We start from the raw sequence: 16,707 nt of genomic DNA, 5'->3' as shown, positions 1-16,707 counted from the left end.
CCACTTGCTCCACAGGTGAATAAAAATGAGAGTGGTCTGGCAGTAACAGTATTAGCTTGGTAGCGAGAAGTTCCACAGCAGATATACTCTACCACCTGTGGATTTTCAAAGGTTACCACGATGCAATCCCCTTGTAGGTTTTTTCTGTTTCCACCCACCCAAGGGGTTCTCTCCACCAATAAGATGTTACTAGGCATGTTCGTGGGTAGGGGATAATTGTTGGATAACCAGTGGCACACCTTGTTCTTTAATGCCTGAAAAGGTTCCACATAGGGTGGTGTTAATTCCGTTACCCCGGTCAGGACCACTACATATGGGCAGGCATCTGGAGGGAGGTGAATGTTTCTTCAAGGCTCCACCTTTTCTATAGGGACTGAATCCAGATTTGAAGTCAAAGGTGCAGAGTCCTTAAATTTAACTTGAGAGGTTATTTTAGACTGAACGAGAGTAGGTGTTTTATTAGGACCAGGGTTCTTGACTTTCTCCTCCTAAATTGGGGGTGTTAATCGGGTTCTTTAACACAGTATTTTTACCCAGGGCGACATTATTAGAGGCCGGTGGTTGTTTACGCGCTGTGGTCGTCACATGGGAGGCCATGTTGTTCTGGTTAAAACTAGGGGCACTTATCTCCTTATGTATATTTTTCAGCACTGTTTCTAGACAGCGTAGCCTTACCTCTATGGGTTCAAGTAGGGTTTTAAGAATTTCTAAAATATTACTGCTCTTTGGGCTTACCCCACCTCCTTCCTGACGAATATGAACCCTTTTATCCTCTTCCCCACTTGCTTCCAAAATTTCCTCCAAACTGCTATCTACAATCGTGTCATCAGGTAGACTCAATGATAGAGTAACAGTTACTGGCTGTCCGTCCCCTACATCTTCAATGCTTAGGGCCGGCTCCCCACTCACAGTCATGGGCTGTAATCTGGGTGTGACCTGGTTAGAATTAATCTTAGCTTTCCTGGCTTTGTAAGTGGTCAGTTTACTGGCCCTTTGTTTGGGAATTGCCCCCTCTTTCAGCCCTCTCTGGTTGTTATCAGAGGTCGTCGGTTGGATGATCTCATTCGTGGGAACCAGATCGCAGCCCAAGCGACCCACTGACAAAGAGTTCGAATCAGGGGGGGCGTCAGGACCCTGTCGGGGGCTAGATGCATGATGATCCGCATCATTGTCTGACCTAGCAATAGTATTAGGGCAGATCCTAGTATCGGGCGTTCGAGCCTGCGCAATAAGGCCTAATGAGGATCTTTTAGCCTTAATCAAGTCTTGGGACACCCTTCTGTCCATTAATACAATCCCTTCATCAATTAGTGCATTGGTACGGACTATAAAATCATCCAGAGTGCCGGTCAGCTTTTTAGCCCCCCCCTGCAGCCATGCTTCTGGTCTCTCGACATTCCATGTTAATACCTGCCCCTAGAAACAGAAAGAACTAAAAACAAGCTATGGGGTGTAAATCGTTAGTTATTGGAGCAACCAACAGTAACAGACAATGAGTAGATGTACGCGCCCCTATTGGTAATTACACATGTACTTCAAAATATTACTCCTATGCTTACGGTTCAGTAGTCCAACAGTCAGTGAGTTTATATGTTTGGGGCAGGGTGTGTGGGCCAGGCTCCTCAGGCCTCGGAGGGCCACAGAGGGCCCGCCCTTTGCCCGGGCTTCGCCCCGGGCTGTGTCCCGCGCGCGTCCCGCGTGCGCGTTACTGGTAGTCCTTTTGATGAGAGGAGTCACTGAAAGGGGCGGGAAGAGGACCAGCTGCGGCCGGTCAGCGGCGCAGGGCAGTCTGGTCCTCGCAGTCCCACCTCTTGTCCGTCGGTGGTTCCGGGGAAAACAAAGGCAAAGTCTCCTGGTGTCCTTGGAAATCAGGGCCAGCAGAGTTTAAAATCCGGCGAGTGGCACCCGTGTAGCGGGTGTCGCGAGAGGTAGCGCTGTAATCAAAGGGAGAACGCCACAGGAAATTCAGCAGCAGCCGGTAGGAGAGTCCCACTGACCACGTACACTGCTCGATTTTTGTAGCGGAGGGGGCGGGAAGAGGACCAGCTGCGGCCGGTCAGCGGCGCAGGGCAGTCTGGTCCTCGCAGTCCCACCTCTTGTCCGTCGGTGGTTCCGGGGAAAACAAAGGCAAAGTCTCCTGGTGTCCTTGGAAATCAGGGCCAGCAGAGTTTAAAATCCGGCGAGCGGCACCCGCGTAGCGGGTGTCGCGAGAGGTAGCGCTGTAATCAAAGGGAGAACGCCACAGGAAATTCAGCAGCAGCCGGTAGGAGAGTCCCACTGACCACGGACACTGCTCGTTCTTTGTAGCGGAGGGGGCGGGAAGAGGACCAGCTGCGGCCGGTCAGCGGCGCAGGGTAGTCTGGTCCTCGCAGTCCCACCTCTTGTCTGTCGGTGGTTCCGGGGAAAACAAAGGCAAAGTCTCCTCGTGTCCTTGGAAATCAGGGCCAGCAGAGTTTAAAATCCGGCGAGCGGCACCCGCGTAGCGGGTGTCGCGAGAGGTAGCGCTGTAATCAAAGGGAGAACGCCACAGGAAATTCAGCTATTTACAACAAGGGGTGGTGATGGACAGAGTCTCTGAATTAAGCAGAGTACTCTCACCCAGTCAAGAGATCAGGGCTAGATCCAACACCGTTTTTTAGCTCATTGCACCATCCCAGTTTCAGAACCTGGCTGTATGCAAATTAGTCTGTCCCTGGCCCAGTGCATCATGGGAACAGGGCAGACCAGACTACAAAAGCCAATTCTTACACTGGGAAGGAAACAAGCTTCCGGGGACCGGTTTCTGCCATTTCAGGCGTCTTCGGCCCGGCTTGCTTGTATCCTGATGGTGCAATGAGCAAGGGACTCACATCTGAGTATACCCTTCCACGCTTAGGGTGGACAAAATTATTTACAACAAGGGGTGGTGATGGACAGAGTCTCTGAATTAAGCAGAGTACTCTCACCCAGTCAATAAATAACGGTGATGGATCAAGCCCTGATCTTTGGACTGGGTAAGAGTGGTCTGCTTAATTCAGACACTCTGTTCATCACCACCCCCTTTTCTGAACAGGAAATTCAGCAGCAGCCGGTAGGACAGTTAAACCAGTAACACTGTTTTCTCCCATAGGACCGCACGGACTGCTTTACTGTGAACAATCTTGGTTTGTAAGAAACCTTGAAAAACTGCAAATGTACAAAAGCTTAATTACATACCTTTTTCTAGGAAATGTCTGTGATATATCTAGGCCTATCACAGAGTAAAAAAGGTAACATAAAAAGTAATCTGCAACATACCATACAAAGTAATCTCAAAAGTAACTAACGTAATTTTGACTGTTGACTTACCTGCAAACAAACCAATTGCATCCAACTGGATTTCAACTGTAATTCAACATCAATATATCTGCAAAGTATTATTTCACTTACATGCCCCAGGCCTGGCTTGGCTCTAGAAATAAAATGACTAAGTAATATTTTTATACAAACATATTGGTCTGAGTTCAGTCTTTTAGAGTGTGACACATCAATTCTTGCCTGAGTGTACAATAAATACTTAACACTATCCTCTGATAAAGCCTTACTGCTCGCCCACACTACCACAAATAGAGAGTAAGGTATTACCTACCTTTACCTTAGTCTACCTTTAGGGTTCCACTGGACTCTGTGCACACTATACCTTTAATTTGGCATAGTGTATACAGAGCCATCTTCGTACAGTTGGTACTTGTATATTAATTTTTATGCCACCTTAAGGCAGTGGAATTGCGGTGGGTAAACAAAATCAAAGGATGGTTGAAACATGGCATCAAAATTGCAAAGGGGTGCGATACAATGTAAACCATAAGAACCTATTAAGACTGAAACAAAACTTAGAAACCAATACATTACAAAATAACCTGCCACTTATTTTATTTAACAAATCATTACCTCATAGATCAATGACATCCGTTCCAGAAACTCCCGAAAGAATGGCCTTAATCGCACATATACCTAGACAGGGAACAAATGGGAAGATATAAGTGGCACCCCAGGAGCTGGAACCATCGAGACAAGATGGCGAGGACACATATAAAGCTGTAAGTGTCTGTTTATTGTGGCCAGCAAGAAGCCATCTTGGACTCATCGCCACAAAGAAGTCAGTTGCAAGCTCTTGGATCAGTTAAAAACAGGCCACAGAATGTATTCAAAAGAATCCTCTTAAAACATATTTCCCTACACACACCAGTTACAATCAAGCAAAATATTTTATGCATCTACACAGAAACCAATTTGTTACGCTGGAATGAGAAATATAGAAATTGTTTGACATTTAGCACAGTGAAAGCATACAAAAAATAAAATACCACTTCACATGCACAGATCATAATGACCAAAAACAAGAATTTTATATTTTTGAGGTGATGGTTCAGTTTGACCAATAGAGGTTGCACTCAACCCAGACTAAACAAACCCTTATCTACCTGGTAGATGACATCTTGGAAAAGGACTGGAAACGTTAGGGCTGCATCCTCAAGCTCATTTAAGCTGCAATGAACTAAGGTTTCATCCTATTGGCATAAAAAAAAAATGCAACGATAAGTAAAGGTTAATATCCACATCTCTTCTTGGTCTCCTACTGATTTTTTTCAGATTCACTGGTTGTCTAGCACAATCCAGACTGGAGAAAAACAAAGTGTACTTACCCTGTAAGCATCGGTTCATAGTGTGTAGTGCTGGAGATTCACATGCCCGGCATATTCCTGCCATCTAGAGTTGGGCTTGGACGTTTGCAAGGTGTTTTTCTTCCAAAAGTCCTTTCTAGTCACAAGATGCGTTGTGACTCGTATATTAGTCGAGAACGCACATAAGCAAAGACTCCATGCTAGATTATGTTTAGCACAGAGGGTCAGAATGAATGCAGAGTCTCGAATGCACATAGCACAGCGCATGATGCATATTGAGCCGCTATAAATGGGTGATTAGACAAGATCTGCAGTCACCACATGCTTCATATAGGAGGGTGGGCACATGGTAATCTATAATACTACACAGTATGAACAGATGCTTATGGGGGAGCTAACGAACAAGTAGCTAACAAGTAGGTGATGATGGCCTTAAAACTGTCTGGTCAATCAAAACCTGCTGGTGGACTAAAATGTTCACACAATAATACTTGGTAAAAGTGTGTAGGTTGGCCAGTTGGACGCTTTGCACTTGTCAGCGGAACGTTCCCTATAAAGGCCATAGTTGCTCCTTTCTTACGAGTGGAGTGTGCCCTCAGGGTACAGGTAGAACACTATTAGCCTTATGATACCATGCTGCTATACCCGCCTTAGAAATGGGATGACCCTTGTGCAGTTTTGCAAAGGCTTTAAAAAGCTTAAGACCTGCGAAAAGGTTTTGTCATGTCAATTTAGTATATAGGAGCTCTTAACATCTATTCTGAATGGAGCTCTTTCCGCTGATAAATATGGATGTTGAAGACTAGCTCTACAGTCTAATTAAAGTCGGAAGGTGATAGGACCAATTCAAAGTATCTCTTGAAGGTGATCAGAACAACCCGATTCATGTCAATCTAAATGAATTCTACCTGTAGGGCGAGTGCTTGCAGTTCGCTCATGCGTCTGAGGGAAGTTATGGCCAGTAAGGAAGCTACTTTTCAGGAGGGGAACTGTAAGAGGCATGGGTGTAGAGTATCGATGTGTGGCCTTATGAGGACTATACCAAGGGTCCACAAGTGGTCAGAAGGTACTCAAAGAAATAGGATCCTGATAAGACCTTAAATCGTAGACTTGTTCACTAGGATTCTAAAGAGGGATGAATGCTGCCCCTTTTAAATGTGAGCTAATGTGGCAACTGGTTGTTGGTGAATTTATGTGTAGGCTAGGTCTGACATTTGCCAAAGTAAGAGGCCACAAATGATGCCCTGAATGTCACCTTTTAGGGGATGCAGATTTTTGGAAATGCAGTGATGGACAAACCTTTTCCACTTTGTGTCACAGGCCTGTGTGGACAGTCAAAACACTACTCACAGAATGGCAATGTATTCCTGAGGGAGATTTAGATAGTCAAAATCTAGGATCTCCAGTACCAGATTGCTAGGGTAGGCTATCGGGGTGTCTTATCTGGCCAGTGGGGGCATATGGACATCTACTGCAGCATGGAGTACCAGAACTGCCTAGCCCAATGGTAATGCCATGATGAACATAAGGGAAGTCTGAGGCATTTTCCTCTGAGGGCAGTAGGAAAGCAGGAAAAATGTAGACAAAAATCCCTGACTAGTTCATCCATAGTGCTTTGCCTATGGACAGTCTGTGCGGATGTCTTGAGGCGAAGCTGGATCATATTGCAATATTTTGAGGGTGGCCAATACTGAAGGTTCTTGTGTAGGACTTGCGGGTGGAGTTCCCGCTCCTGGACTTGTTGATGCACCCTCCTGAGCATGTCAACAATGTGACTGTCCAACCCTGTATGATGTTCCACTAAAAGCTGAATGTTACGAGAGAGTGCCAAATCCTCTGCGTTAGCATCGACAGTTGGGGAGAGTGCATGCCTTCCTGTTTGACAATGTGACTGCCATGTGCTATTTACATAATCTTGATGAGGACTACCTTTGCTCAAATGACCAGCAGTGCCAAGTAATTTATGTGGTAGTACTTGTGTTGAAGGACCGAAACTCCTTCACTGTCATGGCATTTAGATCCTTGCCTCATCCCATAGGGGGAGGCATCCATGTTTAATGGTCGCTTGCGGAATCAAGCCTGAAAAAGGCCTGCCCTGCAGCCAGTTGTTGCTGTGCCACCAATGTGCATAATGGCAATTGTTGTTCTATACCAACACTATCTTCCAATGAATCCTTCACCCGTGACCACTGCCTCACAAGACACCTCTATTGGGCCCATGTGGAGCCTGTTGTGTTTATAAAAGGGATGCACAAAGCCATCATCCCTAAGAGGCACATCATGGTTCTTACTGATAGCTGATGACTGCGCTGAAAAAGAAGCAGCAGCTGCTGGAATGACAACACTCGGTTGGGGTATGCAGTCCCTGTAATTGTGCTAAACACATCCCAGAAAGAGCTGAAGTGTGACTGCGACATCTGTGTTGAATCCCAAGGTGTGGAGCATGGAAATCACTACTTCAATGTCAGCTAGGCATTGCTGACTGAGACCTATTGTACCTGAAGAGGAGTATGACAAAATTGGCTACAGATGGGCCAATGCCTGGCTGTCTCTACCACTACCCTGTTGACTGCGACATTACATATTTTACTCTCCTTAGCTATAAATACTTTACTTCTGCCAAAGGCCATAAACATTTTCACAATAAAAACAAGATATTCAACTGTCCGTATTCAGCTGTAATGTAAACATATAGGCATTTCAATTTGAATTGCAGCCCTGGATGTTCTTGTCAGGTAAAAGTGGACACCTTAATCAATACCATCTAATAATCCATCAAACAATATATACAATATTCTCAGTAAAATTATCTTCAATCTCAATGCAAGATACAAAATAAATACTCTCCTTATCATGCAGAGGGATGTCAAAGGTGGCTGGGGCGATGCTCTTTTGCAGGAGGTGTGGATTACTAGGGAGTTGGGTTGGGAGGTGGGGTGGACCTGATCCCTGATGAAGGTAGGTGTCACTGGGTGAGTGCTTACATTACTTCTCTACTCTAGTATTTACAATCCCAGTCGTTGCTTGCACCTTCACAATTTCAGATACAATTTTGAACATACCCTTCAGCGTGGATAGGAACTGGAGAGAGCTTGGAAAGAGTCCCCACAAAGAAGTCTTCTTCCTGAACGAGATACCAGGTCACTGTATAATGCACTGCACCCTTCTGGATATTCGCATGGCAGCCTGAGGTATCACATCTGGCCGGGATGCCCTAATGTGGTAGTGCTCCAAGTCAGGATCACCCAAGGGATCAACACGGTTTTCTTCCCAGGGGTCATCCGTGGGTCCTGTGTCTAGAAGCTGGTCATGTAGGTCGATGAGATCATATTGACTCTTCCTGGCTGGTCAAAGAAATTCCAAGGACTATTTCTACCAGCCACACTTCGATAAAGGTTATATATGCCCCGTGGTCAAATACATCAACCAAAGTGATTTTAGTACAAAGACAATTTAAAAAGCATAGGTGCTAAGCTGATTATTTCTTCTTGCCTCCCAACTTTTTTAGCATTTGTTTTATACACTTTCTGGATCTGATTAACTTTACAACAATTTTTGTGATCAGAATAAATCTAAACTATGTTGATCAATTATATTCTGCATTCAAGTTACCAACACCAAAATGGAGGCACGAAGATAGGCCAAACAGCAGTACCCTGGGTGACCAACTTGATGTAAGTCTGCAGCCCTGCTTGTACGCAAGTGCAGCAAATGTGCTAGCACCACTCATAGGCTCCCAACCAACCCAACCCTTGCGGCAAAGAAGCTCAGCCTAGAGACTATATTCAGAGATTCGAGCGCCAGGCAAGGCATAGGCCCCAACAAGGATGAATCACGTACCTGCAGGCGTACCACTATTGTGTCTGCACAAGTTGAATAGTTTCACACATGAATGATGGTGCTCAAATGTTAATTTAAGAATATATTATGAAAACGTCAAACCACTCAGTTTGTAGGAAGAAACAAATGCCTATTTGTAGTCTATATGTGGAAGAGATGCCCAAACTATAAGCCTTACCTCAACTGATAAGGTACAATCAGTTTTGGAGGGAAATAATGTGAGAAATGGTCTACAAAGGATAATGTTTCGTAGGTTTTCATATATTGGGCCTAATGTAGCTGAAATGAGCAAATATTGATTTTCTGAAATTCAGGAGTCATGTCACCTCCCCAAAAATTGGATAAACAGCCCTCATACACATTACTAGGTAAGATGAAAACCAGATCAAGGAAAGGAGTCTGAAGGGAACAACTTGTAAAGCTCTGCACTCATGATAAAAAAAAAGTCAACTTATTGGGGGTATTGCCTCAAATCTGTTCAATCCAGCACAACCAAAAATGCAGATAGTGGTAAGCAAATCCCACATACTGCATCAGTAAATCTGGTTGTTAATCAGTTTCTTTTACCATTTGAAAAAACATTTGAGTTAATGTCTTTGGGTAGATGATAGATCAGTAGATAAGCTGGGAAAGAAGTCACCAGGGGTAGCGGAGAATGTGAGCCTGAGCAGCAGCAGGGATATTCCTCCTACTTGTTTCATCAGTGTCTCGTATGGATGAATACCAGTTCAGGATCTGTGACCTTCCGCAAAAAGCAAGAAGAAATCCTCTGTGAGAGTTCCTGTTGGAAAGTGGAGTTTTCTCCGTCCAAAAGGAATCACCCTCCGGGGTACTTAAGCAGCAGCCATTGCTGCTACTTAAGGTCCCTCGCAATGGAAGGAAGCTAGGTCCGTGAACTTCCATTGCGAGTTCCATTGTAGTGTTTTTGTTACATTGATAACATTGACTGCAGTATATATAAACATCAAAAAGATCAAGGAGGTTTCCTTAAGAAAAGACACTCCGTGAAGATCATGACTTCACTGCTCTGGCAATAAAGATATCAGAACACAGCCAGGAATACCAGTGATTATCCTTGAAATTTATGCAACACTGCCAAGGTCCAAGAGATTGACCGTTTTTTGGAAGGGTCATTGCTAAATGCAGATTGTGATGTCCTGAAGATGGTGTGAGGGATTCACACGATAGAAGACCGAAACGTCGACTCAACTAACCACCTCCTTATGTATAGATATACGTTAAGTGACTGTTTTATTTGTGAAGATATCGGTCACCTTCATGATTTTATCAGGAGCGGATTTTTTACTTATGAAATATAGGTCAAACTATTATGTACCTTTTTCATTTGTACGCATTGGAATCAACCTTAGTGTTGAATGTACCCTATGAATTTTGAAGTCTAAATAAGAAAGGAAAGTGCTACTTACCAGTATGCATCTGTTCTTGGCATGTAGAGCTGCAGAGTTACACACTGTGCATAGATGGCCACCTAGTGTTGGGCCCGGATGTTTGCAGTTTGTTATGTTGTAGAAGAGTCTTTGGAAGTCACGGATAGGTGACTCCTCCTTTGGAAGATACTGCGCATGGGCATCGGTTCCATCCCCAGATTGTTTTTCGCCATTAGGGAAGTGATGGAGCTGTACAGGAAGTAGTGATGTCCATGTGGTTTGTATCTAATTAAGATAATACTGGAACAGATAAAGATAGCTGGGGAGGCTGGTGGGCGTGTGTAACTGCCGCTCTACATGCCAAGAACAGATGCATACTGGTAAGCAGCATTTTCCGTTCGAGGCATATAAGCTGCAGATTACACACTGTGCATAGATTGTATGGCAGTACCCACCTTAGCGGCGACCACCCGTATCTGTTGGTTGTTTGAAATAAGAGTTTTCAGTACAGCCTGGCCCACAGTGGCTTGTTGCTTAGTTTGCACATCTACACAATAGTGTTTTGTGAATGTGCGCGGTGTAGACCATGTAGCTGCTTTGCATATGTCATCTAAGGCAATGTTCCCTAAGAATGCCATAGAGGAGGAGGAGCTTCGCGGGCATCCAAGATGGTCGCGTGAGCACAGAGCTTTGAGACCCGCGCCGCCCTTCGCAAATTTCCTGACTATATCCTGATTCTGAAGATGGGCTTTTGAAGGCGACCTTTGGCTGGCCTCAATATTCTTTTCCAAATTGAAATCGAACGTCAGGAGCCGCTTTAACATAGACTCAAACTATTACGGCCTGCCCCGGGACGGGGCTGGGGGCTCTGCTGATCTTCAGGCCGAGGAGTAGTTGAACAACAACGGCCTGAGGGGTTCTCCCCAGGGCGGCCTCATTTCAACTTTCAGTTTCACTGTCCTACTCCGGGTTCTGCTTGACTGGCATTCTCTCAGATCTACCCCGGATCCGGCTTTATAGCGCTCTACTGTTTAGTGCCCTCTTCCGTGAACGTCTGGTCTCCTGCCCTGTTGGCATTTTTCGTTACTTTGGCCCACTTTCGTATACTTTTGGCTTCATTGAGATCGGCCATTTTTACCAGGTCCCGAGGGCCCCTCCGGGGCGCGATTTCCAATATGGCCACCAAACCGGACACTGAGAAGCGCAAGACGAAAACGCCTCTCCGAGGGGGACAAACTCAAACCAATGTGATGGATCGCTATACCCATCCTAAAGGATCCCCCTGCGGCACTGGCCGTACTTCTGAAGACCCCATGATGGATTCTGCGGCGCTTACGGAGGTTTCGCTTCAGGACGTCATGAGCGCCATCACCAGTATGAAGGCCTCCATGGGACAACAGTATGAGGCCCTCGCCCCCAAGATTGATACGGTGGCGGTCGATGTCACGCTGATTAGAGCGGACCTGGCGAAAACCAATGAGAGGGTCAAGGCGTTGGATTTGAAGACTTCCAGCCCGACTACTGATGTCACGGACATACAGACTGAGATCGGCAACTTGCGTTCTTCACGTGACTTGATGGCCCGTTGGCTCGAGGATTCTGAAAATAGGGCCCGGCGCAATAATATACGCATCGTAGGTGTTCCGGAAAATCCAGAGGATGCTCCCACCGACCTCATGGTGGAAGACCTGGTCCTGAATCACCTCGCCCCCGCCGGACTCAGTAAATTCTTTGCGGTTGAACGGGCCCATCGATCTCCTGGCGGAAAGCTGAAGCCGGGTGTGTAAAAGGGTCTCTTCCTCCTCCTGGGTTCTTTGTGTAGATTAGTTTTATGATGGGGCGACAGGCACACTGCAAGTTGGGGAGGCTTTTGGCAGGGGTGCAGGGTGGGGGGTGTTGTAACGGGTTCAAGTTAGGGGGCTGTGGGGGGGTGTTTGTTTCTTTTCACAAGGCATTGTATTGTTTTCTTATTTGCATCCATCATTGGGTCTCGTGGGGGTTGTGCTCTGTTTCCTTATCAGGGATGGGGGTAGTGAGTTGAGGCTGCTGTCTTGGAATGTTAATGGGTTGGGAGACAGGATAAAACGTGGGGTGGTGCTGCAGTTCCTTAGACGTCACTCCCCCGATATTGTCCTTTTACAGGAGACGCATTTAATTGGTAACGCATGCCAGGCTATGAATAGACGTGGATACTGCCTGGTCGCTCACTCTGGATTCACCTCCGGCTCCAGAGGGGTAGGCATTCTAGTCCGGTCCTCTCTCCCCCTTGAAATTGATGAGATAACACTCAATGACAGGGGGCCCTACGCGGCGCTCACTGGTAGATGGGAGGGTAAGACACTTTCTATACTCGCAACGTATGTCCCTCCGGGCCTGCAGGTGTCCACCTTTGCTGACCTTGGGCGGCTCATACTGGGGCTTCCTGAGGGTCTTTTGATTCTGGGCGGAGACTTTAACTCCGTGGTCTCTGGCATTTCTGATCGCTACCCTTCCAGGGATTTACCTAGGTCTAAAATGTGGTTGAGTGATTTGCTGGAAACCTTTGGACTCGTAGATAGTTGGAGATTGATGCACCCCACGCAGCTGCAATACACCTTTCACTCGGGGGCCCATGGTCGTCTCTCCAGGTTAGATTATTTTTTAATGCCAGCAGCCCAATCATCCTCCATCAGAGAGATTCGTCATCTTCCCAGGGGCATTTCTGATCACTCCCCCCTGTGGCTTTGTGTTGAGGCTGGAGTGGGTAGTGAGGGTAGAGTGGCTCCTATAAACCCCTGGTATCTTCGCAATCCTAAAACCCGCTCTGAACTGATAAAATCTATTGACCATTATTTCAATGAAAATGTGGGGTCTGTTTCTTCCTCTGTTTCCTTGTGGGAGGCTTTCAAGACGGTCATCCGTGGACATTCTCCGTCGTGGATTGCTGCCGCCAAGAAGGCTAAATATGAGGAACTTGTACACCTTGAAACCGACATAACTGTGCTTGAGAGTGATCTTGCAGATGGTGTTACTCGTTCTAAATTGCATTCCCTCAGTCTGAAACAAGCTGATTATAGAGCCCTTGTGACCAATGCGGCGAAAGTGATGAACAGAGAGCAACAAGGCAGGATATATGATGTGGGCGACAAGGCTGGTAAACTGATTGCGTGGCTGGACAAGAAAGAAAGAGTGCATCGTGTCGTCCCTGTGATTGAAAGGTTGGATGGTGAGTGTGTCACTGACCCGGCTGGTATAGTTGAATGCTTTGTTGACCATTTCCGAACTGTGTATGCCTCGGTCAGCGATAGGGATGAGGCGGATTCCCAATTGTTGTTGCGGGACATTGCACTGCCTCGCCTTTCTGATTATGATAGAGATCTAATGGATGCGCCTCTTACGGTAGATGAAGTTGCTATCGTCATACGTTCCCTTCGTTCTGGTAAGGCAATGGGCCCTAATGGTTTGCCCATCGAATTGTACAAGCTGCGTCCCGACAAAATGGCACCTTACTTAAGGGGTATGTTTGAGGCTTTCGACTCTGGTTCCCTTCCCGTTGATCAGCGCTTAGCTACCATCGTTATCCACAAAGAGGGTAAGCCGCGCGATCGTTGTGCCTCATATAGGCCCATTTCATTACTTAACGCTGAACCCAAAATATTGGCCAAATTGCTAGCTAATCGATTGATTAAGGTGATTAGCGACTTGATCCATCCGGATCAATCTGGTTTCATCCCACACCGGAATACCGCCCTTAATCTTCGGAGACTTCACGGAGTTCTCGCGAGAGCTGGGACTCTTACTGAGCCGGCCATTTTGGCCTCCTTGGACGCCACTATGGCTTTTGACACGATAGAATGGCCTTATCTTTGGGCGGCTCTTTCCAAATTTGGGTTTGGTCCGACATTCATCGCCTGGGTGAGGCTTCTCTACGAGCGGCCCCTGACCCAGGTGGTTAACGGGAGGGTCTCCAGTGTTTTTACACTTGGGCGATGCACTCGGCAGGGTTGCCCGCTGTCCCCGTTGCTCTTTGCCCTTGCCTTAGAACCACTGGCGGAGTGGCTCCGTTGGGAGCCTTCGATGAAAGGCATTCGGTGGACTCCCGACTTTGAGGATCGAATTTCTCTATACGCGGACGACATCCTCCTATACCTTACATCCCCTCAGAAATCCCTCAATGTGCTCTTTGACGTTTTGACCTCTTTTGGTCGGAACTCGGGTCTCATTATTAATTGGGCTAAATCATGTGTTTACGTTTTGGCAGGGAGTCTTCCTCCTCTGCCTCGTAGATTCCCAATTCAAGTAACTGAGACTGGCTTCAAATACCTGGGAATTTATGTCACTTTGGATCCTACAGTTCGCTATGAACGCAATTTGCTGCCCCCTCTCCAACGGCTTAAGCTTGACGTTGCACGATGGCGTCAGTTGCCTCTGTCGCCATTGGGCCGTGCGGCTCTTTAAAATCATGTCGCTGCCCAGATTTTTATATGCACTCCAGAACTCTTTTGACCCCATTCCTTCGGGTTACTTTCGTGAAGTGGAGAGCCTCCAGAGGCGGCTGATTTGGGATGGACGTGCGCGCATTGCTCTGTCTAAACTTACGCTTCCGTGGTATGATGGAGGCATTGCCCTCCCAGCTATCAGGCGCTACTATTGGGCTTCTCAATTGAGTGCGATCAACCACGCAACTTACGCTCCCGGTCCTACCCCGGCCTTTGAAATGGATAAACATCTTTTGCCAGGTGGGAATTTCAATAGGGCGCTATATTCTAAGGGGCTTTATAGAACATTGGCCGGGCCCACTAAAATCGCTGTACGAGTGTGGCATGATGCGAATGCGGCCTTGGGATGGGTGATAGACTGACCCGCGCAACACCATTGTATGATTCTGAGGGTTTGGGCAACTTGTGGAGGACGAAAGGCTTTGACAAATGGGATATGATTGGCCTAAGCAAGGTGGACGACCTATGGTCTAAAGGAAATGTTAAGACCTTTGAGGTGCTTAAGACGGAATACGAGCTTGGAGACAGGGAATTTTTTTAGATATGCTCAGATACGTCATGCCCTGCTGTCAGTCTTTGCTGTGGGGACTAATATTCCTGAATCCTCGCCTCTCGAGGACCGTATTTGGCTACGTACCTGATAGTACAATTTCATTGATTTACAAAAAGCTGATCAATAATAGAGCTGATCTGCTTGTGCGCCTCAGAGCTTTATGGACTGACGATGGATTGGAATTGGATGACGAGGACTGGCAATCTGCACTGTCCTCGCCTAAAGAGGTTGCCATACCTGCCCGCCTTCGGTTCGTCCAACTTAAGATCCTTCATCGTGTGTATGTCACTGGTCCGAGTCTGGTTCGAATGGGTTATTCTTTGGATGGGCTATGTAAGCGCGACTGCGGCATGACTGGCACCTTTCTTCACATTCTATGGGAATGTCCAGAGGTGGCTGAGTTTTGGTCCCGAGTGCATGCAATTATGGAGAGGGTCACGGGGGTTTTGCTTCTACCCGAGGCCCAGCGCTGTCTCTTGAATGTGTGGGAACCAAATGATTATAATACTGCACAGACAAGCTGGGCTACCCTTGGCAACATGATTGCAAAGAGAGATATTGCACAGCTATGGGGCTCCCATAGATCACCCACTGTATTGGCATGGAAGGAGAACATGGACTGGTGCATGTTTAGGGAAAAGACAGTGTACCTGTCACGGGGCAGACCCAAAAAATGGAACAGAATTTGGTCACAGTGGAATGCTTATCGTGGAAATGTATGTATTCCCCCACAGGATCTTACCCTTGATGTTCCCTTGTCCCCCTAAATGACATTCCAAATAATTTGCACCAATTGTCTATATTGCATTGTCTCCTCGCTGCCCCCCTCCTCGCTATCGATTTTACTTATTTCGCACGTACTGTACGGAGCTGCGCACGCATGGACTCATGATCACCTTACTGTTCTATGCCTTGTGAACTGCTTTATATTGTTTTTCGTGAAATTCAATAAAAAATTTTTTTAAAAAAAAGGCCATAGAATCCCCCTAACTTTCTTGTAGAATGGACTTTTGGCGGAATTTTTAATGTACGTTTGGCTTTCTGGTAACAGATTTGTATGCATTTGACAATCCACCTAGCAATTCCAGATTTTGATATGGGATTGCCTTTATGTGGTGGTGAAAAGGACAGAAAAAGCTGTTTTGTTTTGCCAAAAACTTTGTGTTCTTTCTATGTAATAAAGTAGCGCTCTTAACATCTAAAGTGTGTAGAGCTCTTTCAGCGACTGTTTGTGGCTGCGAGAAGAATACGGGCAGCTCCACAGATTGATTTAGATGAATGGTGAAATGACTTTTGTAAGGAATTTAGGATTAGTACGAAGAACCACTTTGTTATGATGCATTTGCAGGAAAGGTTCTTGAATGGTAAATGCTTGCAGTTCGCTTACTCTAAGAGAAGTAATGGCTACTAGGAAAGCTACTTTCCAAGTTAGGAATTGCAATTTACATTTGTGTAAAGGTTCAAAGGGAGGCCCCATGAGACGTGTGAGAACGATGTTCAAGTTCCACACTGGTGAAGGTGGTGTTCTGGGAGGGATTATTCTTTTCAGCCCTTCCATGAAAGCTTTTATAGCTGGTACTCTAAAAAGAGATAGAGGACTATTTTGTAAGTGTGCTGCTATAGCAGCAAGGTGTAATCTGATAGGCGTTTATGCTAAGTTACACTTTTGAAGGTGTAGGAGGTATCCTATGTGTTGAATAGACACATCCAGGGGGTTTATGTGATTGTTTTGACAGTATATCACAAACCTTTTCCACTTAGCAGCATAACATGCTCTGGTAGTGCAACATCTAGCTTCTTTGATG

The 16,707-nt window shown here is 46.2% G+C and overlaps 1 protein-coding gene across 1 annotated transcript in view; it reads right to left on the bottom strand.

Moving 5' to 3' along the window:
* Positions 1–16,707, bottom strand: part of CTDSPL2 (CTD small phosphatase like 2) — a 384,035-nt gene that overhangs the window by 168,897 nt on the left and 198,431 nt on the right. Inside the window, exons 8-9 of the mRNA XM_078682962.1 lie at positions 4,443–4,529; positions 3,910–3,972 (exon numbers count right to left, since the gene is read on the bottom strand). Of these exons, the coding sequence (XP_078539088.1) occupies positions 3,910–3,972; positions 4,443–4,529 (150 nt within the window). The remainder of the gene's footprint in view (positions 1–3,909; positions 3,973–4,442; positions 4,530–16,707) is intronic.

Source organism: Lissotriton helveticus, chromosome 3_1 (assembly GCF_964261635.1).
Source record: "Lissotriton helveticus chromosome 3_1, aLisHel1.1, whole genome shotgun sequence".
NCBI lineage: Eukaryota > Metazoa > Chordata > Amphibia > Caudata > Salamandridae > Lissotriton > Lissotriton helveticus.
This window is presented reverse-complemented; position numbering and strand designations above follow the sequence as displayed.